Below are 26,089 nucleotides of genomic sequence, written 5' to 3' on the forward strand. Positions count from 1 at the left end.
CTTCAAATTTTAAGTTAATCGGATGAAAATTGACAATTTTAAAATTTACTACAATATCTGACAAATATTTACATGATGATTCCTCAGTCAGTTAGGGAAGGATTGTGTATAATACTGAATTGCCCTTAATTATCAGACATTCAATACTATTGCTTAAATGTACCATGACTGAATTGCCATTACAGAGAGCTGGTTGAATTCTCAAAATCTATGCTTATTGCACACATCACCTCTCATCTGGCCTTTGTGAGGCTGTTCAATCACACTCTTCCCTCCAGAGATTCAAGCTAAATAATGCACTACCATCTTATGTCATATTTAGCCTCGTGTTGGCTTAGTGGTTAGGGTGCCGGCTGGGGATCCTAGGATCCTGGGTTCGAATCCCGGTCGATTGCTAAATTAACACCAGGGGGGTTGACTCAGCCTGTCATCCTTCCGAGGTCGGCAAATTGAGTACCAGCTTGCTGGGATGAATGATCCCGGTGTGTACCCCGATTCAGGATAGGTACACTGTATCCCTGCGCATCGTAAGAGCGTGACCAAGGGTTGGCGTCAGGAAGGGCATCCGGCCATAAAAACATTGCCTCAAGAAGGGAACCATGATTGTCATGGGACCCGCAAGGCTAACCCCTGCTCTAGCGGGGAAAATGGCCTCAAAACGATCATTCATTCATATTCATTTATCTTATGTCATATTCTGTCCTTGCATGCAAACTTCATTACACCGATGAAGTATTCCCAACCCAACCCTCTTACTTACAGATTCGTGTTTCCTCACCTCTCCTTCTCTTGCTCCCTTTCTCTATTCTTTTTCTATCCGTTCATTCCCACCTGTTACCCTACTGCCCCACTTTAAGTTAATCACCCTTTTAACCTCCTTGCCTAGTTCTTTCAAGAGCCTCAATCTTGTATAAGAAAACTAGAGCAATGCGACTATGTTGCCAATATGCCTCCGCGTAGTCCCTGCCCATGCCAATGGGTAGATGTTTACTGTTTTAAAAATAAAACAAGGTTGGTTTAAATCCCTTCAGCTCTTTTGCAGTATCATATTTTTACCACAGGACAGGTGTCACATCGATCGGTGAAGTATTTTCGGAGAAGGGATTTAAAAAAAAAAATCACCTTTCAAGCTAGTATGGCTGCCAAACCACGTGACATATGGCGTCAAAAATGTACACTCTGCATATGTATGGGTAGGGGATCATATTTGTCAAGTTTCGTGTTGATCGGATAAGGTTCGTTGTTCTATCCAAGATGGCTACCAAATCACATGACCTACATAGTCATAATTTTCAAACTATATGCAACAATGGTGTTAGATGACATTTAGTAAAATTTTGCATCGACAGAGTAAGCTGTTTCGGAGATATAATTATTTGATATTTTCCTTCAATCCAATCTGGATTTTGTTCCACATTGGGAGTATTTGACAATGTGCCAAGTTTAAAAATTTTCCATTCAACGGTTTCTGAGAAATATTTTTTAATTATTTGCATTTAATTCAAGATGGCTACCATACCACATGGCCTATGACATCACAATTATCATAAAAACATTCTGCATGGTTGTCACTCCTACCCTGAAAGTTTCATCTCAATCGGAGATATGGTTGCTGAGAAAAACGAGGTTTAGCCATTTACAGACTGACGGATGGACAACCCAAAAACATAATACCTGTGGGCACCTTTGGGAGCGGAGGCATGAAAAAGTATCTCTAATTTCCTTCTTTTTAATTTTTTTCAAAACAAGGTCTCGACTTGGGTATACAGGGTTTGAACCCAGGTCAGATCCAGAGGTTCTGTTGGAAATGCATCCAGGCCGACCTGAAATATTTAAGCAATAGTATGTGTATATCTCAGTGTCACTATTTTAAAATTTGCCCTATGTTCTCATCATCTTTAATACTCGAATGTTTTTTGGCTCGCCAAGTGTTCACAGGAAGGGGAGGCGAAAGCATCGTCGGAAAGAGCAAAGGGGACGCAGATCGAAGAAGGATTCGCCATGCAGGTCTCCTGGGGTTGTCTGCTTCTCGCATGACAATGACCATTGGCGCACTCCACCCTACTGGACCCGTGCGTTGCTCCTCGTATGCAGCATTTGTTTGCTTCAAAATTATTTGCACACATTAATTTATTAATTTATTGATTAATTTATTGATTAATTAATTAATTAATTATTTACTGTTGTCTGCTTACCCATTGTGTTGTGAGAAATGTGCGCCTTGCTGGAATAGTGAAACCGCTCGATTTTTGCAATAAGTATATGTTGCATCAATGTCAAGAACTTCACACGTGAACACGTCTGCTATCACAATGCATCATTATCTTTTCCTGGTCAGTGGCAATTCTGTGAACTCTGGGAGAGACATTGCGCAATTATTCGGGTAAATATAATTAAGTGCCCATACACGTAGCAGTGTTGCAAAATAAGCTTCTTCCTATCATTCTCACTTTACAACTGTGCATATATAATACACGTTTGGTCTCTGCATTTGCATTACTTTCTAAATTGGGAAGGTATAATCATGTTAAAACAGTATATTCCTTAAATCATTAATTCTAAGTCCCGACTATAAAATATGAATTGAAATAAACTCTGTCACGTTTATAATCGCAGATGGCAACTTCTGTGCCTGCACGACCTCCGTGAACAACACCTATTGGTGCCTGAGAACGATAAATGAGACCCACAACATCCTCTTCTGCAAATTCATCACTGGATTCATCGAGTACTTCGACCTGAATTCCGACCCCTACCAGGTGATGTATGAGGGGGCGTTCAGAAATTCCAGCAGCGAGATGCTAACTCCATTGTCCAAAAAACAGGAACTGTTTTATTTTTCAATCTACAGAATTGTTTTGATTAGTACGAAAATATTTTTCTCACTAATCATACCTACTTGTAGAATGGAAAATATCAAATGAAGCATCAGCTTATCTTGGACTATTGTGAATATCTCGTTCTGATGAATTTTTGAATGCCCTGATAACATAATGTCTGGTTACATGTAAATGTCCATGTATGTATGTCATTTATCCCAGAAGTTCATATCAGAGGATATTTTTCCACCTGTATATGGGTTTCTGCACAGTGTGAAATTGTAATTTACACATTATACAAGAGATACTCCGCACGCGTAATAATACCATGATAATATAATTACTCCGCACGCGTAGCGCAACTATTTACTCTGTGTGTCGTTCCATTTATGTGATTGAGGAGCTACTGAATTTCAATTGAATTATATATTCTGAACATGGTAGAACACGAATCGGATCATGATGAACCTGCAGTTTAGGAGTACTTTGGCAAATTGGATGGAGTTTCATCCCGAGTGTACGCATGGGCACAGCAATTGTTTCAGTCTGTCTGCCTGGTCTGGCAGTCAAGCAAAATTGAAACTCATTCCATACAGTAAACTTACTGTTTTGAGGGACATCATAAAGGACACAAACAGGTACGAACTAGAATGGCACTCGGTAGAGTACATACCTCCGCCAAGCAGAACAGTTTACGTGCAATTGTATCCTACTGAAAGGCTGAATCTGGATCCGAACCTGAACTAAAATCGAATCGGCTTGCTCTTGTCACCAACCAACTCATCTACCTAGTATTGTTGTAACTCATCAACAACTTTTTGAAATATCATGCTATATATAATTTATGGGTCCCATCTCTCAATGGTGAAAAATCAATTTAAAATTAAAATAATTCTGGTGTCTGGATTCGGATCTTCACCACGATAGAATCAATTCGTCCTTCTCACACACTCAACATGTCCACAAAGGTTTGTCATAAATCGTCCACAACTTTTTGAGATATCGTGATATATATAATTTTTCACCCTATCTCTCAATGGTGAAGAATCATTAAAAAATTTTTATTGTATCTGGATTCAGATCTTCACCAAAAATCTAATCAATTCTTCCTTCTCACACACCAAACCTGTCCACCAAATTTAGTCCGAATCCATCCACAACCGTTTGAGATATCGTGATATATATCATTTTTGGCCCTATCTCTCAATGGTGAAGAAGCACTTAAAACATTATTGTATCTGGATGTAGATCTTCACCAAAATCTAATCAATTCGTCCTTCTCACACACCCAACATGTCTACCAAATGTATTCGAAACCTGTCCACAATTTTTGAGACATCCTGCACACAGACAGACAGGGCTGAAAGCTTAAACTTCGTCCACCTTGACGATTGAGGTAATGACTAATTTAACGTATTAGATAGGGTGGTGTAAAAGATGGTGCATCAATGGCGATAAACGTGCGATCCAATGATTACTTTTAATTTTATTTTTTTCTACGGCCTTTAAAAGTTTTGTTTTATTTCAATTGAATTATATATTTGATCACTGAATAACGCAATTCGCCTTGTTTGCACTTCCAAGGTCATCAGTTTTGCAGTACTTGGGCCAAACGATATGCCGTCTCGACCAATCAATTTTGCTGCTCACTCTAAGGACGCGATGCAACGACAGATGCAAATAGCAGATATGCCATGCGCCCTGAGGGCTCGTAACAGTGAGATTCAGCCAAAATGAGGTCTAGCGATGCAATGACAGAGCTAACTTAATCCAAAAGATGTTAGTGCATCTTTTTCTCAAAGATTGTTCCTTAATCGTCGGTTTATCTGAGAAATGTTGGCAGAAGGTTCAACTCTGGAGTGTTCCGTTTGACGCATCGGTTTCGTGTGGTTGCCATCGCACATTATTCAAAGTTCATGAACAAAGCTAATGTAGATTGTGCTCAAACGCAAAGCAACAGTTGAAAATATCCTTCCCATATCCTTTTTCTTAAGACTGTGTGGGGTAAGGAGTTCTATGAACTCTATAATAATAAATCAACAAGTGCTCGTTTCTTCCATGTGACAAGTTCTTGTAAACATTGAATGATAAATCAAGAACGACAGAAGAAAAGCTGAGTAATAATTGAGGATTTATTTGATGCAAAAATCCATTGCTTCTCACCGCAGTTGCAAAATGTGGCTGCAACACTCACACGGGCTGCCCTGAATGAGCTTTTGTCTCGACTGGCACAGCTGAGACGGTGTCGGGGCCAGAGAGAATGTGACTCCTCTTGGAAACATCGGCCTCATATGCGGAAATCTCGAAGCAGGTACGAGGAGTGCGAATTTGTCTTTTGTTAATCGGCTGGATTTTGAATTACCAAAGAACGTGAATTCTCCCGTGGAATGCAGAAATAAATTGATATGCTCTTATATTAAAAATTCCAGCATCAAATGACAGCAAGCTACTATTACTACAACAACTACTACTACTACTACTACTACTACTACTACTACTACTACTACTACTACTACTACCACTACTACTACTACTACTACTACTACTACTACAACTACTACTACTACTACTACTACTACTACTACAACGACTACTACTACTACAGCTACTGCACTATAATGGTTAGAATTATTCCCACATTGTGGGATCGGGTAGGGAGCGTTCTATGGCCCAAGTCTTTCATCAACCGGTTGCCCAAGCCTGAAGTTCAACTGGAGGTGGCAGGGATTTGGAATTTGGCCAGGGCACCAGTGATAACTCACCTACCTTTTGCGAGATACCTGTGAGATCGTTAATGTTGGCATCCACCAATGGCCAGTGTTGCCAGACAGGTCCTCTGGTTTAACGTTCTTCAGAGGGACATCACACTCATTGTATGACAGTTCATAGCTGTGTCGAGATTTAAATCCAGGACAGACAGCTCAAAGGTGAGTGCACATACTTCAAAGTTATCCTGCCATCAAAAAGCATGACAATCTGTCTTCAAAATCGGCATTTATTTTGTAGTCAACATGCAATGTATGTATGTATGTATATATGTGTGTGTGTGTATATATATATATATATATATATACATATATATATATAGTGTCACGTGAAAAAGTAAGTACACCCCATGTAAAGTTTGGACTTTCCCAACATATTTCAACATACAGCTATTTGATCTTCATTCCAACAATATTGATAGATAAAGGTGATATAATATAACAAATATCATGAAACATTTACATTTTGTAATCCATTGTATAATTTTAATTAACATAAATGCAAATTTCACATGTGGAAAAAGTAAGTACACCCTTGGCTCTAATAGGTGGTATTGCCCCCTTTGGCAGAAACAACCTCAAGTAGGCATTTCTTATAACTGTCTACCTGTCTCTGACATCGACTGGGAGAAATTTTTGCCCACTCCTGCATGCAGAATTCTTTCAGCTGTGCGATGTTTGAGGGGTTCTTGCATGCACAGCTCTTTTCAAATCCCCCCACAACATCTCGATGGGATTTAGATCCGGGCTTTGACTTGGCCATTCGAGAACCCTCCATTTCTTTCTTTTCAGCCATTCCTTGGTGGATTTACTGGTATGTTTAGGGTCATTGTCATGTTGCAAGGTCCACCCTCGGTTGAGCTTCAACTTTCCGACAGATGGCCTCACATTATCCTCAAGCACCCTCTGGTACAATGAAGAATTCATAGTGGATTCTATGATTGTGAGCTGCCCAGGCCCTGATGCAGCAAAGCTGCCCCAAACCATAATATTTCCACCACCATGCTTTACAGTTGGTATCAGGTTCTTGTGGTCAAATGCTGTCTTTGGTTTTCGCCAAACATGTCTTCTGGTACTGTGGCCAAATAGCTCTACCTTTGACTCATATGTACAGAGCACATTGTTCCAGAAGTGCTGGTCTTTGCCGAGGTGTTCATTGGCAAACTTTAGTCTTGCCCTGATGTTCTTTCTGGACAGCAAAAGTTTCCTCCTGGCACACCTCCCATGTAGATCAAATTTGTGCAGCCTCTTTCTAATGGTAGACTCGTGCACTTTGACATCAACAGTGGCATGTGCTACCTGTAGGTCCCGTGATGACATTCTGGGATTCTTAGAGACTTCTTTCAGCATCTTGCAGTCTGCTCTCGGGCTGAACTTGCTGGGGCGGCCTTGCCTGAACAAGTTGGCATTTGTTTGGGATCTTCTCCACTTGTAGATGATCTTCTGGACAGTCGAATGATTGATTTCAAATTGTTTGGAGATCTTTTTAAATCCCTTCCCAGACTCGTAGGCATCTATAACCTCCTTTCTGAAGGCCTCAGAGAGCTCTTTTGATCTCGGCATGGTGACGCCGCACACTTCAACAACAAAGAGCAAACCAAACTAAATGTCTGAGGTTTAAATAAGACAGGTTCCTCCAAGATCCTCTCTAACGATGTTCTGCTCATTTGCACCTGAGCTGGTGCACCTGATTCTAATTTTAGGTATTTGAAGTAGTGATAAATGTAGGGGTGTACTTACTTTTTCCACGTGCGAAATTTGCATTTATGTTTATTTAAATGATACAATGGACTACAAAATGTAAATGTTTCATGATATTTGTTATATTATATAACCTTTATCTATCAATATTGTTGAAATGAAGATCAAATAGCTGTATGTTGAAATATGTTGAAAAAGTCAAAACTTTACATGGGGTGTACTTACTTTTTCACGTGACTGTATATATATATATATACATATATATATATATATATATATGTATATATAAGTTCAAAACACACCTGGTCACAAGTGTGCCTCACTGACCGGGTCCTCAGTCGAGGTCCTCAGCATCATCCCGTTTCTGCCCTTCAACCTCGATACGGTCAGCTAAGGTGGGCCAGCAGGGGCACATACCCCTCCACGTGCAGCCGCTCCACCCGGATGCACACACACACCCACCCCCAGCCAGTGAGAATACAGATGACAACAACAAAACTGCCTCCACTCCCAGAATCAACAGCCCCTCATCCACTAACTGCCACACCAAAAAACCGAAAAAACAAAAACAAAAAAAACAACCAACCATCACCCTTACAACATGCACTACTCAAACAAAAACATGTTCATTTCCATATTGTCCATTCATGTCCATTTCTCTTCCGTGCTCAGTCACTACCCCTTTAGACTGAAATGAACCATCCCCCACAACCTCAACCTACACCGTTCGACGTGCGTCCATAAACTTCCTCCATATCCAAAGTGAGCCTTTCAAGGCAACCTGGGCCACTTTGTCACACATCCTCCTTCTTTCTGTCCCACACACTCCAAGCCGAGCAAGAAATGCAGAAAAGGAATTGCCAATATACCCTCTACACCCCACCTCAAATGGTTGACAAGAAACTCGCCAACCCTTCTCCCGGCACTCTGCCTCCAGCCAACTGTACTTTCCTCTCTTCCTCTCGTGCACCTCCTCAATGTTCTCTTCCCAAGGTACAGACAATTCCCCTAAGATGACCTGTCTTGTTGCACCTGACAAGATGACAATGTCAGGCCGCAACCTTGTCACACAAATCTCCTCTGGGAATACCTATTGTGGCTTTAGGTCTGCCACCACCTGCCAATCACAAGCATCTGACAACCCTCTTGCTTTCCACCTCCTCCGCTTTCCACCTCTTACCACGTGGCCCTCTCTGAAAAAAAACACCTCTCCCCCATTGGTCTCCTTCTCCACTCTTTTCTCTCTCAATCTCAGCACCTCTTGTTGCACCATCTGCACTACCACCGCCAGCACCTGATCATGTCACCAATTGTATTCTCCTGCTGCCAATGCTACTGAGCATGCACTCAGTGCATGCTGCACCGTTCCCACAACTCCACACAAATAACATCTCTCCTCCTGCAACAACCCCCAAAATCTCAAGTTTACTGGTGACGGAAGCACATCATACGTTGCTCGGAACAGGAATCTCAACAATATTGGCTCCATCCTCCAAATCTCTTGCCACTTCAATGTCCTCGCCCGCACATCTTCCCACCGCGTTCAAGCACCTTGCTGTGCCTGTCCGACTGCTTTCACATATCTCCCCTCCTCTTCCAATCTTCTCACCTGCCTCTCAACCATCTTCCTCCTCTCTTTCACACATGCCTTTCCCCATCGCTCATGCTTCATCCACCCAAAGCCTTGCTTCCCGTGCTGTACCATCCCCACGACCTCCTCCTGTTGCAACCGCTCCTCCATCTCATCCACCTCTGCTCTTGCATTCCAATTCCGACTTCTCTTCTTCTCTGGGAGAGCATTCTTCACCACTGCATCACTTGAATCCCACAACATCATGAACTGCCGCACCCTCACCACCTTAAACTCCTCGGTTAATGATGTCAAGGGAAACCGGAGTTTTCCACCCTGACCATAAAAGGCAATGTTTGTCAAACAGCGTGGCACACCCAACCACCTCCTCACAAACCCGCTCACCACAACCTCCATCCTCTCTGCATGCCCAATCGCAATATCATACATCATCAATGGCCACAATACTCGTGGCATCAATCCAAACTTCAAACACCATACCTTCAACTTACCTGGCAAACCACATCCATCAATCCTCTTCAAACCTCTCACAGGCTTGTTCCTCACCTCGTCCACCCTTCCCACATCATTCAACTCCACTGTATACCATCTTCCCAAACTCTTCACAGGGGCCTCCACCAATGATGGAACCACCTCCCCTCCCAGTTCAAACCTGTGCATGTTATCCACCACTCCTCGTCTCACTACCACACTCCTCGACTTTCTTGCTTTAAAGCCCATTCTTGCCCACCGCATCAACCTTTCCAGTCGTCCCAGTACCTCTACTGCTGCATCAGCCGACTGTTGGACAACTGTCAGGTCATCCATGAATGCAAACATCGCTGGCAACCTCTGACCAGGGGCTAGCTCCACTTCTTTCCCATGTCCACTCACTGCACGTATCAACAACTCCATAACCAGCACAAACAAAACGGGGGAGATGGTACATCCCATCGGGATCCCCACTTCCAACTTCTGCCACTCTGTTACATTGGACTGTGTTGCAAACCGCATCCAAAACTGATCATAATATGCCATCAAAAAATCCCTAAATCTCCGTGGCACCCAAAATAAATCCATGGCATACCTGCCGGTATGTATATAGTATATACAATTTTATACATATACATATATATATATATAAATGGAGGTTGCTGATTACGTCTGATCGGGGTAAATGTCATAACCACAACACGTGCAATGCTGAATGATACCTCATTTAAGAGCTCATGTGTCCTGGCAGTGCATGAGGAGATTTTCAAATCTTCTTATTCATGCAATCTCGAATTATATTCATTTTTGTTGTGCACATGGTGTATATGCTCAGAGTTGTTGGTTTGCACATAAACCGGAAGTAAAAAAAAAATACAAATGCAAATTAATCAACCAATTCTGTCTCTATCTATCTATATATCGATATATAAAACCAAAAAACAGGATCGGTGAAGCTATCCGTGAAGCCGTGTGACTATGAAGTATTGAAGCCATATACCATATTGAAAACGTCATACTATAACTAAAGTAAAGTAACCTTTTGCAATGACATATTGAACTTCTCCAATGTAGGGACTTCGTTTTGACCTCTAAGCGTGATGGCTTGAATCAATACTGAACTACAGTCTCGTTTTTTGTGTGTTTCTGCATTTGAATGAATGAGATGCTATGCTGAGGCTGCAGATGAAGGAAACCCAATCAGCAAGTGCACAAATTATGGATGATCTCACCCTCGTGCTGACATGGGAACTCCGTGCACTATATATTCCACTTTCGCCTGAAACGTCCGAAAGGCTTTCAGCTCTCTTGGCATTGAGAGAGGCATTAACAATGGAACGTTTGAAAGTGTTTGCCAATCTCTGTCCAGGCAAACACAGTCGCTTACATATATTTAACCGTCTTGTATACATTCTAACGAAAGCAGATGTAGAGCTAGCTGCCTGTATCCTAAAAAGTCTTCCTATTGTATGGAATTCTCCAGAAGGTGGCAGGGCGACCAAAGCAATGTTTGGTTTCCCTTATTGAGGGCGTTGCTTTGGTTCCCTTAAAACTTGAAGGCATTCATTCGTTCCCTGCAGAATGTCGGTGCACGGATATGAACATTTGTCTTGCATATTTGAGCTTCACCCTTAAACGTTCCTCGGCAAACTCGTTTCCAAAGGCTGGCATTTCCTTTATATTTATTTCAGCAAAGTAAAGTGAACAAGTATGGTTTGATTGATCTTTTGCTCATGCATCTGTGTGCACAATCCCACCCATTGCTTTGTCTCCAAGACTTACCAAAAAATCTTTCTTTATCTTCCCCTTCATCTTCCACTTTTGTTCCCTTGTCATTGAACTTAAGGATTTGAATTGAAAAAACAACAAGCACAGAAAAACGTAAACATAAAGTGAGAATAGGATGTGCAATTGGCTTCTTTAATCGCGGTTATGGGGCTGGCTGGATGGCCTCGAAGTACTAGTCAGGTTCACCATGTCAATAAATTATATTTCGTTCAAAATGATTAGCAAACCTATACATTTTTGGAAAGGTTATAGCATAAGGAAACTAAAAATCAATGTTTACATTTGGAGAGATACCTGTATGGCGGACATTTTGGATTTTCTAAATGGCCACTGTAAAATACATATTTTGTTCTATTTCTGCCTCTAATTACCCTAAAAACTTTTTAAAATATACTAAACCTATATTTTCAGGGACAAGGAATCCAATGAAAGTATCAAATTAGTGCTATGGGGAATGGTAAGACACGAATCAAAGGTTTTGAATTGCAAACACATGCAGTCAGTATACCTTCACATCTACACAGGCAGTCAATGACAAAATATACACAGGCAGTCAATGGCATCAAACATACACGATTACAGAATATGCCATTTAGAGTTCGTCATCACTGTCCTGTGTGTCGTATCCGACAATATAGTCCGCATCGTTTTCACAGTCCGTTCCACACAAGCAAAGGTCGGTCAAATTGATTGGCAAATCGAATTGGTCGAATGGTCGATCGAATCGAATTCGATGAATCGAATCGAATCGAATCGATCGAATTATTGGTCGAATGGTCGAATGGTCGATCGAAACGATTGGTCGAATGGTCGAATTAGTCGAATGGAATTGGTCGATTGGTCGAATTGGTCGAATCGAATTGGTCGGAATTGGCAAATGTAAACATTGATTTTCAGATTTTCCATGTAATAACGTTTCCAAAAATGTATAGGTTTGCTAATCTACCATGATTTTGAACGAAAAAACATAGTGAACCTGACTATACGCACGCTTTCCTCGGAGCTGTCTAGCCTGGGTTTGAATCCCGACCCACCTACAAACAGTTAACCTGGTGATTCATCAATGTGTGTGCCGTTCAATTGGATGGGACGTTAAATTTGGTGTCCTGTCTGCCAGCATTTGTTGGTGGATGTCAAATAACCCACGTTGTACTTCACGAAGAGTAGGCAAGCTATCTCCGGCACGCCGAACAAATTACAAATTCCTGCCATAACCACTGCTGGACAAGCAATTAGGTAATTAAGTAATCCCAATGCAATTACGTAATTTTCAGAAAATATGAGCAATGAGAGAGATCCATAATTTGAAAAACGTCCATATAAGTTGTAGCGAATGCCCGGCTGTGCCACTGTTTAATCAGCTCTTTTTGTATACTGTAAAAAGTCGAGGCTCATGGAAGAGCTGGAGAAATGAAGAATTTTTCAAATTACCGGTACGCATCTTTCTTATACAGTATCTCATGTTTGAAGTCTCTTAATTTCTGAAAATGACGTAATTGCATTAGTCTGGCTGAATAGTTTGGAAATAGGTGCACAATCTCATTCTTCATTCGCATTCTTCCCTCCAGGTTTTCATTACAGCTGTTCACCATCATCTCAGATCATCCCCAATTCAAAAGCATCATCTTTTCAACCTTTGTTAATCCCCGCCCCGTCTCCACCCCAATACCCACTCCTTCCAAATTCCCAGTTTTTCCTTCCTCAGAGGTTCCTTCTGTATCCATCCTGTCCACCAGACATCCTTTCCTGTCCGTCTTTCCTCCCCACACCCATTGTTTGTCCAATCCTCCTCTACTTTGTCCTTCACCCCTGCTGTTGATATTTCTTTTTGTCCTGAAAACCGTTCAGTGTTCCATCTCTTCCACGAGCCTTCCCTCTGTATACAAAAAACCCCACCGAATGGATCAGAACACAACCGAACAAAGGGAAGAGCAGAAAGAGAAGGGGGGGGGGGGGGGGGACATATAACAGCATGACGGAGGGACAAAATAGACAGAGACGGATAAGCAAGGGAGGCGTGTAAGAGGGTAGGGGAGGATGCAGGGAGTGGACAATATAGATAGAGAAGCAAATTCGCAAGGAAGGAAAGACTGGAAATTTGGAAGGAGATTGGCCCTTGGGATCCGGTGGGGGTTCGACGGGTGTAAACGATTGTGGTTTTGGATGGGGGATGATCTGAGATGGTGGTGAACAGCTGTCTTTAAGACTTGGAGTAAAGAGTGAGATTGAAGAGAATGGGAGTTGAATACTGAAGGGGCTGAATTATCTTTCCTCCTGATGTCTCCATCTTTGATCTTTACGTATTCGGGTTCCTTCTGATGACTCCATCTTTGATCTTTACGTATTCGGGTTCCTTATGTTGACTCCATCTTTGATCTTTACGTATTCGGGTTCCTTATGATGACTCTGTAGCAGCTACCGCTGGGTATACACAATCGCCTTGCACCTACCGAGAACGCGGAGCGATCACCATGCCGGGCTCGCCCAGGACGCCCGGGCACGCCCCCTCTCGCCTTTCCCGGGCAAACGCTCCGGGATAATGTGTATATATATTGCTGCCCGATAAACAGGCTACTCAGAGTACCCGAGTTGATTTGACACAATAAAGAAACTCGGACGAATTCCAGCTTTTTGTCGCGTCCATTCTTTCGATTTACGTTGGAGCATAGCTCCTACATTGGTGACCCGACATGGACACGGCAGTTGCCCTCAAACTGCCTACCTTCTGGGAGGCTCACGCGGCAGTTTGGTTCGCCCAGGCGGACTCCCTGTTTGCCCTGCGAGGCATCACGGCCGACGACACCCGCTTCCACCATGTGGTAGCAGCACTCGGCTCAGCCACCGCGGCCCGCGCCCTGAGCCTCCTCGAGAGCCCGCCAGCCGCTGACAAATACGACGCGATTAAAAAGCTCCTCCTCGACGCTTTCGCCCTCTCATCAGCAGAACGCGCACGGCGCCTGCTCGACCTGCCCGAGCTCGGCGACACGCACCCTTCCAAGCGAATGGACTACATGCTTTCGCTGCTCGGCGAGCACTCTCCGGCATTCCTGTTCCGGGAGCTGTTCCTCCGTCAGCTGCCTAGCCCGGTACGCCTCGCCCTGGCAAGCACGACGATCACGGATCCCCGCGCCCTTGCCAGGGAAGCCGACAAGATCTCCGCGGCAGGCCAACGCATTGGAGCAGCGACCTGGAGCCCACCGCCGTCCGAAGCAACACCCATGGCACCCGAGTACCCGGCACGGTCGACGACCGAACTGCCGACGCAATTGGCGGCCGCTACGCCGCGCCGACCACCTCCAGCACGACGACCGGAGCCTCCACCTGACCAGGCGTGGTGTTATTATCATGCCAGGTTCGGACAGAAGGCCCGGACATGCCGACCCCCGTGCACCTTCGGCAAGCCGGGAAACGGCCGGGCCGGCATTCATTACCAGCCATTAACGCCGACCACACGGGCAACTTACTTTTCATCACGGACAAAGCGTCCGGACGGCGCTTCCTGTGTGACACCGGCGCCCAAATGAGCGTCATACCCGCCTCCGATCAGGACAGGCAGTCCGCGGTTTGCGGCCCCTCCTTGGTTGCGGCCAACGGATCGGCCATCCGCACCTTCGGCCCACGCAACGTCACCCTCTGCTTCGGCGGCCAACGCTTTAATTGGACTTTTGTAACCGCAAGCGTGCCCATGGCTCTGCTAGGCGCCGACTTCCTCTGCGCACACGGACTGCTGGTGGACGTCCAACGGCGTCGCCTCATCAACGCCGAGACCTTCAGCTCCCTGGCATGCACATTGAGCAACTCCGCCCCGACCGAGCTGGCATGCTCCTCCCGGCGGCGAACGAGTTTGCTCGCCTGCTCACGTGGGTTCCCGGCCCTCACGCAGCCGACGTTTTCGGCCGTCGCAGTACGACATGGGATCGAGCACCACATACCAACCACGGGCCTGCCGGTCTACGCCAGAGCCCGCCGCCTCGACCCAGCCAAGCTCGCCGTGGCCAAAGCCGAGTTCGACGCTTTGGAACACCTCGGCATCGTGCGGCGCTCCGATAGCGCGTGGGCTTCGCCACTACACATCGTCCCAAAACCAGGGGGCGGCTGGCGCCCATGTGGCGACTACCGCCGCCTTAACGACGCTACCACCCCCGAACAGGTATTCGATCTCGCAAATCCAAGACTTCTCCGCCTGTTTGGCAGGACGGGTCATTTTTTCAAAAATCGATTTAATACGGGGATATCACCAGGTACCTGTCAGGGTGGCCGACATCCCAAAAACGGCCATCATCACGCCGTTCAGCTTATTCGAATTCCTGCGAATGCCGTTTGGCCTCAAGAACGTGGCTCAGGCGTTCCAGCGCTTCATGGACGGCGTGCTGCGCGACCTGCCATTCCTCTTCGTTTACCTGGACGACATCCTCGTCGCCAGCACGTCCCGGGCCGAGCACCTCCTCCACCTCCGAACACTGTTCGGGCGCCTCAGCGAGCACGGCCTCATCGTCAACCCAGCCAAATGCCACTTCGGCACGACGGCCGTTGATTTTTTGGGCCACCACATCACCAAGAACGGGGCCGTGCTGCTGCCAACCAAGGTCGAGGCCATCACCACGTTTCCGCGTCCCCGCTCCATAAAGGCCCTGCAGGAATTCCTGGGAATGGTGAATTTCTATCACCGCTTCGTGCCCTGCGCTGCTCAACTCATGCGGCCCCTCTACGAAGCCCTCCGGGGCAAGCCGGTCAAGCACGACGTCGTATGGTCCGCAGCAATGGACGCGGCCTTTAAAAGCTCAAAGCGGGCCCTCGCCGACGCAACACTGCTCGCTCACCCGGTGCTCAACGCTCCCATCGCCCTCACCACGGATGCCTCCGACTACGCGGTGGGCGCCGTACATGAGCAATGGGTGAACGGGGTTTGGCAGCCACTCGCTTTTTTCAGCCGGCAACTCCGGCCGAACGAGCTCAAATATAGCACGTTTGACCGTGAGCTCCTCGGTCTACACCTGGCCGTTCGCCATTTCCGCCACCTCCTGGAGGGCCGACCCTTCACGGCGTTCGTCGACCACAAGCCGTTGGTTTACGCAATGGCCACGGTCACGGAGCCGTGGTCGGCCCGCCAACAGCGCCACCTCTCCGCCGTGTCGGAGTTTACCACGGACATCCGGCACGTCGCCGGCAAAGACAACGCCGTGGCCGACTGTCTTTCTCGGGCCAGCGCGAACGTGGTCCACCTCGGCGGCGGCTTATGGCGGCGGACCAAACCACCAACACCACGGTGCAAGCCCTCCGGGCGGCGGACACGGGCCTCCGCCTGGCCGACATCCCCTTCGCGGATACTGTCCTGCTCTGCGACGTCTCCCAAGGCCAGCCTCGCCCCATCATGCCCGTTACCTGGCAACACCGCATCTTCGCCTCCCTCCATGGCCTTTCCCACCGGGGCCGGAAAGCTTCCCAGAAGCTGGTGTCGGCGCGATTTGTCTGGCACGGCCTTCGACGGGACGTCCGCGATTGGACCAGCACCTGCACAGCCTGCCAACAGGCCAAGGTCCACCGACACACCCAGGCCCCGCTGGCACCTTTCACCGTGGCCGAACGACGTTTCGACCACGTCAACGTGGACCTGGTGGGCCCCCTCCCCCCATCACGGGGTTTCACACACCTGCTTACCATGGTGGACAGGACCACCAGGTGGCCGGAGGCCGTTCCCCTCGTCTCCACCACCACCGCCGACGTGGCGCAGGCTTTCATCGCCACCTGGGTCGCCCGCTTCGGCGCACCGGCGGACATCTCGTCAGACCGCGGACCGCATTTCACCTCTGAGCTGTGGGGCGCGGTCGCCCGCAACCTGGGGGTCAAGCTCCACCATACTACGGCCTACCACCCCCAAGCCAACGGGTTGTGCGAGCGATTCCACCGCTCCATGAAGGCCGCGCTCATGGCCGGCCTTCAGGACGGCGGTTGGGCCGACCGGCTGCCGTGGGTCCTTTTGGGCCTCCGCACGGCCCCCAAGGAGGACCTCCGGGCGTCCACCGCCGAGCTTGTCTACGGCCAGGCGCTACGCGTCCCGGGCGAATTCGTACCCGACGCTACCAGTCCCTGGTCCGCAGCTCACCAGCGCTCGGACCTCCAGGAGACCGCCCGACGGTTTGCCCTCGTGCCAACGTCCCACCACGGTGACCCCCAGTCCTACGTCCCCCCAGCGCTTCGCACAGCGGAGTACGTTTTTGTGCGTCATGACGCACATCGGGGGCCACTCCGGCCGCCGTACGACGGGCCCTTCCGGGTCCTGCGATGGGATGACAAGTCGTTCGTCATCGACATCGGCGGCAGGTCGGACCGGATTGCGGTGGACCGCCTCAAGCCGGCGCACGTGGACATCGACCAACCGCCACGGTTGGCCCTTCCGCCACGGCGAGGCCGCCCCCCGCCCACGGTGCCCCCCACTCGACCGCCCACCACCACACCGGACCCCCCCCCCCACGACCCGCCAGGGGTCGCTTCGGCCGGGTAATCAGGACCCCCCTTAAATTGACCCTGCCGGTGCAAGTCGATTCTGGGGGGACGTATGTAGCGGCTACCGCTGGGTATACACAATCGCCTTGCACCTACCGAGGAGGCGGAGCGATCACCATGCCGGGCTCGCCCAGGACGCCCGGGCATGCCCGCTCTCGACTTGCCAGGCCTCGTCCGGGACGCCCAGGCACGCCCGGGCATGCCCGCTCTCGACTTGCCAGGCCTCATCCGGGATGCCCAGGCGCGCCCGGGCATGCCCGCTCTCGACTTGCCAGGCCTCGTCCAGGACGCCCGGGCACGCCCCCTCTCGCCTTTCCCGGGCAAACGCTCCGGGATAATGTGTATTATATTGCTGCCCGATAAACGGGCTTCTCAGAGTACCCGAGTTGATTTGACACAATAAAGAAACTCGGACGAATTCCAGCTTTTTGTCGCGTCCATTCTTTCGATTTACGTTGGAGCATAGCTCCTACAACTCCATCTTTGATCTTTACGTATTCGGGTTCCTTATGATGACTCCATCTTTGATCTTTACGTATTCGGGTTCCTTATGATGACTCCATCTTTGATCTTTACGTATTCGGGTTCCTTATGATGACTCCATCTTTGATCTTTACGTTTTCGGGTTCCTTATGATGACTCCATCTTTGATCTTTACGTATTCGGGTTCCTTATGATGACTCCATCTTTGATCTTTACGTATTCGGGTTCCTTATGATGACTCCATCTTTGATCTTTACGTTTTCGGGTTCCTTATGATGACTCCAATGCAGTATTTGGTCTTCCGTTAGATTTGAAATTTGCAGTCATTTCCACAACAATATATGAGTATCTGGTGTTATAAACTTTGCCATCATACACTACTTCGCTTCAACCTGTTTAAGGCATAAAGACAATGATATCTGTGACACCTGATCCAGGTTTTGCTGAGCGTGGAGTAGAATTCTGTTGCAGCTCTTGCGTATTACTTGGCAGAGGTGTTTGCTTTTCCGTAGCTCTCGATCAACATGTTCCCAGACGTGTTTGATGGCATTCATGTCAAGACGTGTGGTGCCCAAGGAATAAGCTGCAGGCCCATTACATCAGATCCAGGCAGAGGTGGTTTTGGATGTATGTATGGCGTGTGGTACCATCTTCCTCCAGTAAATGTGCTCCACACTCCAAAATTCCTCGATGGCTTACAAGAAACTATACCTGCATGGAATTTTACAGTATGGAATGCATTTACTACAGGAAGATGGTGCCACGTGACTTCTGTCAGACCCCCTATACCTGGAAGAGACAGAATGGGCTGCAGCTTATTCCCTCGGCACCGCTGAGTCCTGACATTAATGACATCAAACAGATCTGGGAACATGAAGCGCCAGCTGAGGAAAAGCTGACTTTTGCCATGTAATATTCAAGAGCTGCAATAAAAATGTATTCCACATTTAGCAAAATGTGGCTCAGGCTGCCATACGGAATATCATTGATTTGAGGTCTTCATGGGTCCAAACATTGCATGATTCCAAAGCAGGTCCTAATACATGTCGTTAACTTAATTGTATTTGTATCACTGATTGTTAAAATAAAGTTGATTTATAATCATAGGTGTTCATGTTATTCTGGCAGGGAAATGTACCTGCCTTCTTCTTCTTCTTCTTCTTCTTCTTCTTCTTCTTTTTTTTTTTCCTAAATCATTGCAACACATTATTTCTCTCCTTTATTACAAGTTATTATGGAATTCACAGTAGGAAACTAGATATCTGTGATCACAAAGTGATCACTAAGGCTCTCTCGACTGGGGAGGCTTACCCTTGGCTTACCCTTACTTACCCTTACCCTTACCCTTGGCCTTTTATTTATTTTTTATTTTTTATTTTTGTATACAAGATCGAGGCTCGTGTAAAAGCTAACATCAATCACAAAAAAAAAAAAAACCGAACACACAAAACATACACAAAAGGGAGCGGGAGACAAGATTGGGAAAGAGAGGGAAGCACACAAGTACAACAGCAGAATAATTTTTTTGTTTGTTTGTTGTTGTTTTTTTGGTATATGGAACATTAAACAAAGGATAGATATTCAGGGAAGTTAGGGGGAGAAAAGGAAATCTAAGAAATTAAGCAATACAGCGAAGGAAAGAACTTAAATACACAAAACCGCCTGGGTGAGAGAAGCCTCAAGTTGCCAGGTCGCACACGTGGTGCGAGTAGAAAACGATTAAATTATACACAAGTTTGCGAATTGCAAACCAGGCTTAACTCGAAAACACACAGTACACATAGACAATGAAATAACGAGCGGAAATTTGACAAAGACACAAATTGGAAAAATACATAAAACTTTGAAGCCGTGCAGACGTCGAAGTCGCAGCCTTGCTCAAGGGACCGGAAGGCCTTGATTTTTTTTTTGCTTTACTAGACTTACTTGGCTATTTTTTCAACAATGATAGCCATATTTTTTGGACCACCATAGGACATTGACCTTCAACATGTAGGGCTAGAGTGTCATTTAGGAAAATGTGTCCCCATCTACAATCGATCCATAAAACTCAACCTCGTGAAAATCGGAGGACATTCAAGGTGTGATCAAAAAGGTGTTTTTTGTTTATTAGGACATGATCCAAAAAAGGTAATATCAGGTGCACAAGTAATATCAGGCCACTAATCAAATATCAGGTGCACAACTTCAGTGCGAGTTCGCTATTAGGATACAAGAACATCTTGGAAGGCCAAGTGGTCTTTGGGATTCCACGTTCACAAAATTGAGTGATGACGTGCAATGTCCAGGCCTGACGTTCATCTGGAGGTGGCAGGGATTTGGAATTTGGCCAGGGCACCTGTGATAACTCGCCTACTCTTTGCGAGATACCTGTGAGATCTTTAATGTTGGCATCCACCAATGGCCAGTGTTGGCAGACAGGTCCTCTGTTGGCAAACAAAAAGTTTTTTGTTTTTTTTAGACTAGCCACCATTTGACGTTGACCTTTAGGGTGGAGGGGTATGATGTAAATTTAGCGTAAATGTGCCTTGTCTGAGGCTATCTAGGGAAAGCAATTTCATTCCATTCAGAGAAATCTTAGTCGAGTTAAGTTGAAAAAATGTTAAAATGTTTATAATGGGGTCGTGACCTTAAAATTAGGTCAAGGTCAAAAAAAAATGTCAAGCCCATATACTTTCTATTCCCTTGATTGATGCAAAATTTCATTCCGAAAGTCCCACCAGATCTGAGATACAGCTGAAAATTTTTGGAACTTACGGGTGCATGAAGAATGTTTTTTTTTTATACAAATTATGGTTTAGTACTCCTCGGGGTTGAAGAAACTCTGTGATAATATTAAAAACTGGGGGCACCAATTGTAGAAAAAACCCTACTACAGCAATAAGCCTTCCCCTGTTGAGGAAGTCTTAATTAGGCATCCATATCTTGATGCAAGTCATACTATATTATATGGTATTACAGTTCTAAAGGGTAAAAACCCTCGTCATTAAAAAATGTAAGTTTTCAACACTAACATAGCGGCGCGCACACACACACACACACACACACACACACACACACACACACACACACACGATGATAAATATACATTTAGGATTGAAGAGTTTTAATGTGAACAAAGCAACAATGATATAAATAATAGTCTTTGGTTATTTATTTATCATGAACAATATTTGCAATGTGACTATTTTTCCTCCATTTTGTTTTTGTATGCAGAGTCAAGGCTCGTGGAAGAGCTAGAACACTTAGCGGATCAGGACATAACAGAACAAAAGGAACAGTGGAGAGAGGGGGGAAAACACCACCAGCAGGGCTGAATCACAAAATAGAGTTAGACTTGGACAAATAATGTGTGTTGGGAGGAATGAGAGGGAGGAGAGGATGCATGGGATGGACAAGATGGATACAGAAGGAAACTCTCAGGAAGGGAAAACTGGAAATTTGGAATGTGGGGAGTCTAGGAGGGGTGGTTAACAGGGGGTAGAAAATATAACGGTTTCTGATGGGGGTCAATCTGAGATGGTGGTGAACAACTGTCTTGAAGACTTGGAGGGAAGATTGAGATTGAGGAGAATGTGGAGGTTGGTTCCACTGACTGTGGTTAGTGCAGGATGTTGCACCAACTTCACAACAACCTTCTTCCAACAGACAGACTAAATTATTATTCATTCCTCTGTAACACAAGTCCTCGTCGTATGAGTTGCACAATTACACAACTTTCCCCTTCACCTCTATCATAGTTTGTGACTTTTGTGTAAAGATTGACTTTTCGAATGTTCCCATGGAAAATAATATCATGGATTTAATTTTGAGCTCCGAGCGGCCTTTGTAATTCCGTGGCAGACTGTTCGGATATTTGGCGAAATTATGCGTTCTTCAAATATTTCAAGGAGAAAGTCATTCGTTCGTTATTTTTTTATTTGATGGTTTATTATTTTTATTTTATTCATTATTATTATTTATTATTTATTATTAATTTTATTATTTTATTATTTATATTTATTTATTTATAAATATAATTTTTAATTTTTTTAGTGGTTTATTATTTTTTAATTTGGTGTTTTTTATTTATTTATTGTGTGGCCATTGGCAACTCAACGGTGGGCCGTTATGATGTTTGTTTTTCCTCTCCACTGCCAAACACGAACTCTTTACCTTCACATGTCTTTCCAAACACTTGTGATCTGCCCCTTTTCAAAAAGCAGATTATTTTGACATCCTCAAAAACTCTTAGACTATTCTCTCTTTCTTCACTTTTCTATCAATGAAGCTATTTTATTTAAGGCCTGGCCTCGATGAGGACTACATAGTCCGTGACTGGAACCTTCAACATAAATAAATAAATAGTGCGGGATGGTGCAACAACCTCGCAATAATGGAGTGCATCATCTTGTGTACTTTATTCTTCTTTCTCATGTGTAGCACTCGGCTGCTGGTTTTGCATCATTGTTCGGAGTTTGGTTGTGCAACTGATCTGCTGATGCATTCCAGGCCCCTTATATGTGAGAATACCAACTTAGAACTAGTTCCAGGGTTCTGACAAGAAATCGCCTTCCCTGCAAAAATGCACTTGGGAGATTTAACATTCACCAACTAATGCAAATAGACGAGACACCCATTTTGACGTCCGCCCAAAGAACGACACTCACTGACTCACTGATGCATGCCTGCAGAACAGCAATCTGACACTTTATCGTTGGTTTGGAATCAAATGTAGTCTAGAAGGCTAAAATATAATTGCACTACCTCTGCACCATCCTGTCAGACACCATCTGGTGTGGTCCATTTTTCACCTATGTATTGCATAAATATGGTAGAAAGTCGTTAAGAAATAAAACAAGATAATGTGAGCCGAATTAACTTTCTTCAATGAGTTTGTTCAGTTGAAAGACGTTTTTTAGTCACCATGTTCAAAAATACCCTGAGTACCCCACAACGTTCTCTCGATTATACAACGCAATAGTCTTCTTTTTCTTTCATACGGAGCATAGGGCTGTGGGTAGCATCATTTTCTGGGACGCAGCTAACGCATTTCCTCTTCTTGGTTGGAGCTCGACTATTCTTCGCGAAGGACACTGTGGGAAGGCACACACATTGATGTCTCATCGTGTTTGTGAAACACCGGGATGAAAGTTTATAGCTGGGTCGGAATTCAAACCCAGGCTAGACATGTCAGAGACGAGGGTGCGTACCTCGAGCACTATCCTATCATGGCCCTTGCAATGCAATGTATGGGGTGCACAATCGTTTCTTAGCAACCTGCAAAGACAAAGCCTTCGCATTTCCTGGGCTACGCAGTCTTTTTAACTTGCCTTTTTCGTCCTTTTTTGGTATGAAGTCGAGGCTTGTGTATGACCGGAGCAAGGAGGAAATAGTGGAAAGGTGGCACGGTAGATGGACAGCAGGGTCGACGTGAAAGAATCAGATCAAGGCGAGGAGAAGGAGGACACAGAGAGAGAGAGCAAGCTAGCTAAAAGTTCAAATGTACTCATAGCTTTTCCATCTTACCAGTTTTCTCTACTAGTGTTTATATTGGTCTGTTTTCTAAATTATAATGTACTTGTTGTATTTATCTACTGACCAAATCATTATCAGTCTTCCTAATGTGTTCTTCTCTCCCCTCCCTCTTCCCATCCCTTGGCCACACCACCCGAAGAAGAATGACTTGAAGATGCTGAAGATGGTCTCAAATGTGTCTCTGTAAACCAATAATAATTAATATTCATATAGTGCAAGGGTTCCAAGGGATCAGGTGGATAGAAAAGACACCCATGTCCTTATCTACCTTTCCTTGTTTCTTTTGCCAGCAATAGATTTATATAATGAGGGTGATATCTCCATTCTCTAATGGATACGCAAGACTTTCGTATTCGTTCATTTCTATTGGCTGAGACTCGTCTAGGTGTACAAGCTGCGGGTCCGATTCTTGGGGCAACCAGCTTCACTGCCATGTTTCTGACCATTATTTGAACATAGTTTACTAAGGTAGGCTTATATATAACAATATTCACCACAAACTACCATGTAATTCCTCGAGCACTGAGCACACCTTACCGTTATCGTGGCCTAGTGTGGCTTTATAGATCTGCATTCCTCTTCCCTTGAGGGTTTCTACCAGACAGTGCACTGCCATCTCATGTCATCCCCCATCTCTCCACAAAATATTTTTACCCCCCTTTAACCACATCCCTAACTCAACTGTCTTACTATGTTTCTGTGTTTACTGTGTTTACAACTGTCTTACTCAACTCTCGCTCTCTCGCACTTTCGCTCGCTCTCTCTATCGCTCTCTCTCTCGCTCTCTCGCTCACTCTCTCTCGCTCACTCTCTCTCTCTCTCGCTCTCTCTCTCTCTTGCTCTCACTCTCACACTCTTTCTCTCTCCCTCTCTCTCTCTCTCTCTCTCTCTCTCTCTCTCTCTCGCTCACTCTCTCTCTTTCTCGCTCACTCTCTCTCTCGCTCTCTCACTCACTCTGAGCGAGAGAGAAAGAGAGAGAGAGAGAGAGAGAGAGAGAGAGAGAGAGCGAGAGAGTGAGCGAGAGAGATACTCTCTCTCTCTCTCTCTCTCTCTCTCTCTCTCTCTTTCTCTCTTGCTCTCACTCCCTCTATCTCTCGCTCTCTTGCTCTCTCTCTCGCTCTCTCTCTCGCTCTCTCTCTCATTTTGCTCGTTCACTCCCTTGCTTATTGTATCCAAGTATTGCACCACTATTGAGCCTGCTGTTGACTTAACGGTTAAGGTGGCTGGCTTGAGATCTTACGGTCCTGAGTTCAAGCCCCTGCCATGTTGTTGAATTAACACCACGTTGGTTGACTCAGCCTGCCATCCTTCCGAGGTCAGCAAGATGTGTACCAGTTGACTGGGATGAATGAGCCATTCGAGTATCCTGCGTCGGAATGGCAATGGCGACCGTCCAGGATTGTGCCCAATAGTCAAGGAACTGCTTCGGCAGCCATATGCATCTGAAGATGCAAAGATGAGTGGTTGTCAATGCACAACTATCAGTTCACACCCTCCATCACCTCAACTCCCTGAATCTCATTGATTTGAGGTCTTCATGAGTTCCCAAGTGTAAAACTCTTCAATGAATCTCAATCCTGTAAACAAAAGGAGTAAGCAACTACATTATTGTGGAGATGATTAGAGAATATTAGTTCTCCACCCTGCATCTGCAATCTACCTTGATACCACTAGGCACAAATAATTTGGACTATTTCATCTGTATGACCATCTCAGGTGGAATGTCGCCTTTTGAATGCTCAGTGGTGACTCGTGTAGTCATGTTGGGAGCTTTCTGGGGATGCAAAGAGAGGGACGATTGTAAAGCTGAATGTGTAAGCCTCCATCTCCCATGTCACCACTTAAGTTGTGGGTGGGCTCCTCTTCAAATATTTATTGTGAAAAATCCCAGGGATTATCTAACATAGACAAGATAACAATTGCTTTGTTTCTACTTAAGCTAACTTTATTGAACACAAACATTCGTTTGCATTTGAGATTTTAAACCCCGTGTCGGTGTGCCCCTTTACGACTGAGTGGATCAGCTGAATTTTGAACACATTAAGCTCAGTACCACTTAATGTGGAAGGTCTATATAATACAAAAAAAAAAAATTGTTTTTGTTTTTTCTTCCACTAATCTATGAACTTTTCACTGGATACTCGCATGCATTTCTTTGTTCATCTGTCTAGTATGTATTGTGTTGAATACAATGCAGTTTCTCTCAATAAAGGATGTATATTGCTAAATCCATGTTTCTGAAATATCATATTTCATATTTTGCAATGCCAATATTTCCTTCAAGGTTTAGTTATGTACGACTGCAATGACGACGACGACGACGACTACTACTACTACTACTACTACTACTACTACTACTACTACTACTACTACTACTACTACGACTACTACTACCACTACTGATATTGTTGCTACTACTACTGCTACTACTACTACTACTACGACTACTA

The 26,089-nt window shown here is 45.3% G+C and overlaps 1 protein-coding gene across 1 annotated transcript in view; it reads left to right on the forward strand.

The window, feature by feature from the left end:
- The window catches only part of LOC137432639 (extracellular sulfatase Sulf-2), a 95,843-nt gene extending 69,985 nt beyond the window's left edge, over nucleotides 1–25,858 (forward strand). Inside the window, exons 15-18 of the mRNA XM_068124725.2 lie at nucleotides 1,930–2,072; nucleotides 2,617–2,759; nucleotides 4,988–5,130; nucleotides 23,779–25,858. Coding sequence (XP_067980826.2) covers nucleotides 1,930–2,072; nucleotides 2,617–2,759; nucleotides 4,988–5,130; nucleotides 23,779–23,791 — 442 coding nt within the window. The 3' untranslated portion in view covers nucleotides 23,792–25,858. The remainder of the gene's footprint in view (nucleotides 1–1,929; nucleotides 2,073–2,616; nucleotides 2,760–4,987; nucleotides 5,131–23,778) is intronic.
- Nucleotides 25,859–26,089: the final 231 nt, after the last annotated feature.

The sequence above is a fragment of the Myxine glutinosa genome, chromosome 8 (genome assembly GCF_964187855.1).
Source record: "Myxine glutinosa chromosome 8, kmMyxGlut1.1, whole genome shotgun sequence".
NCBI classification, from domain to species: domain Eukaryota; kingdom Metazoa; phylum Chordata; class Myxini; order Myxiniformes; family Myxinidae; genus Myxine; species Myxine glutinosa.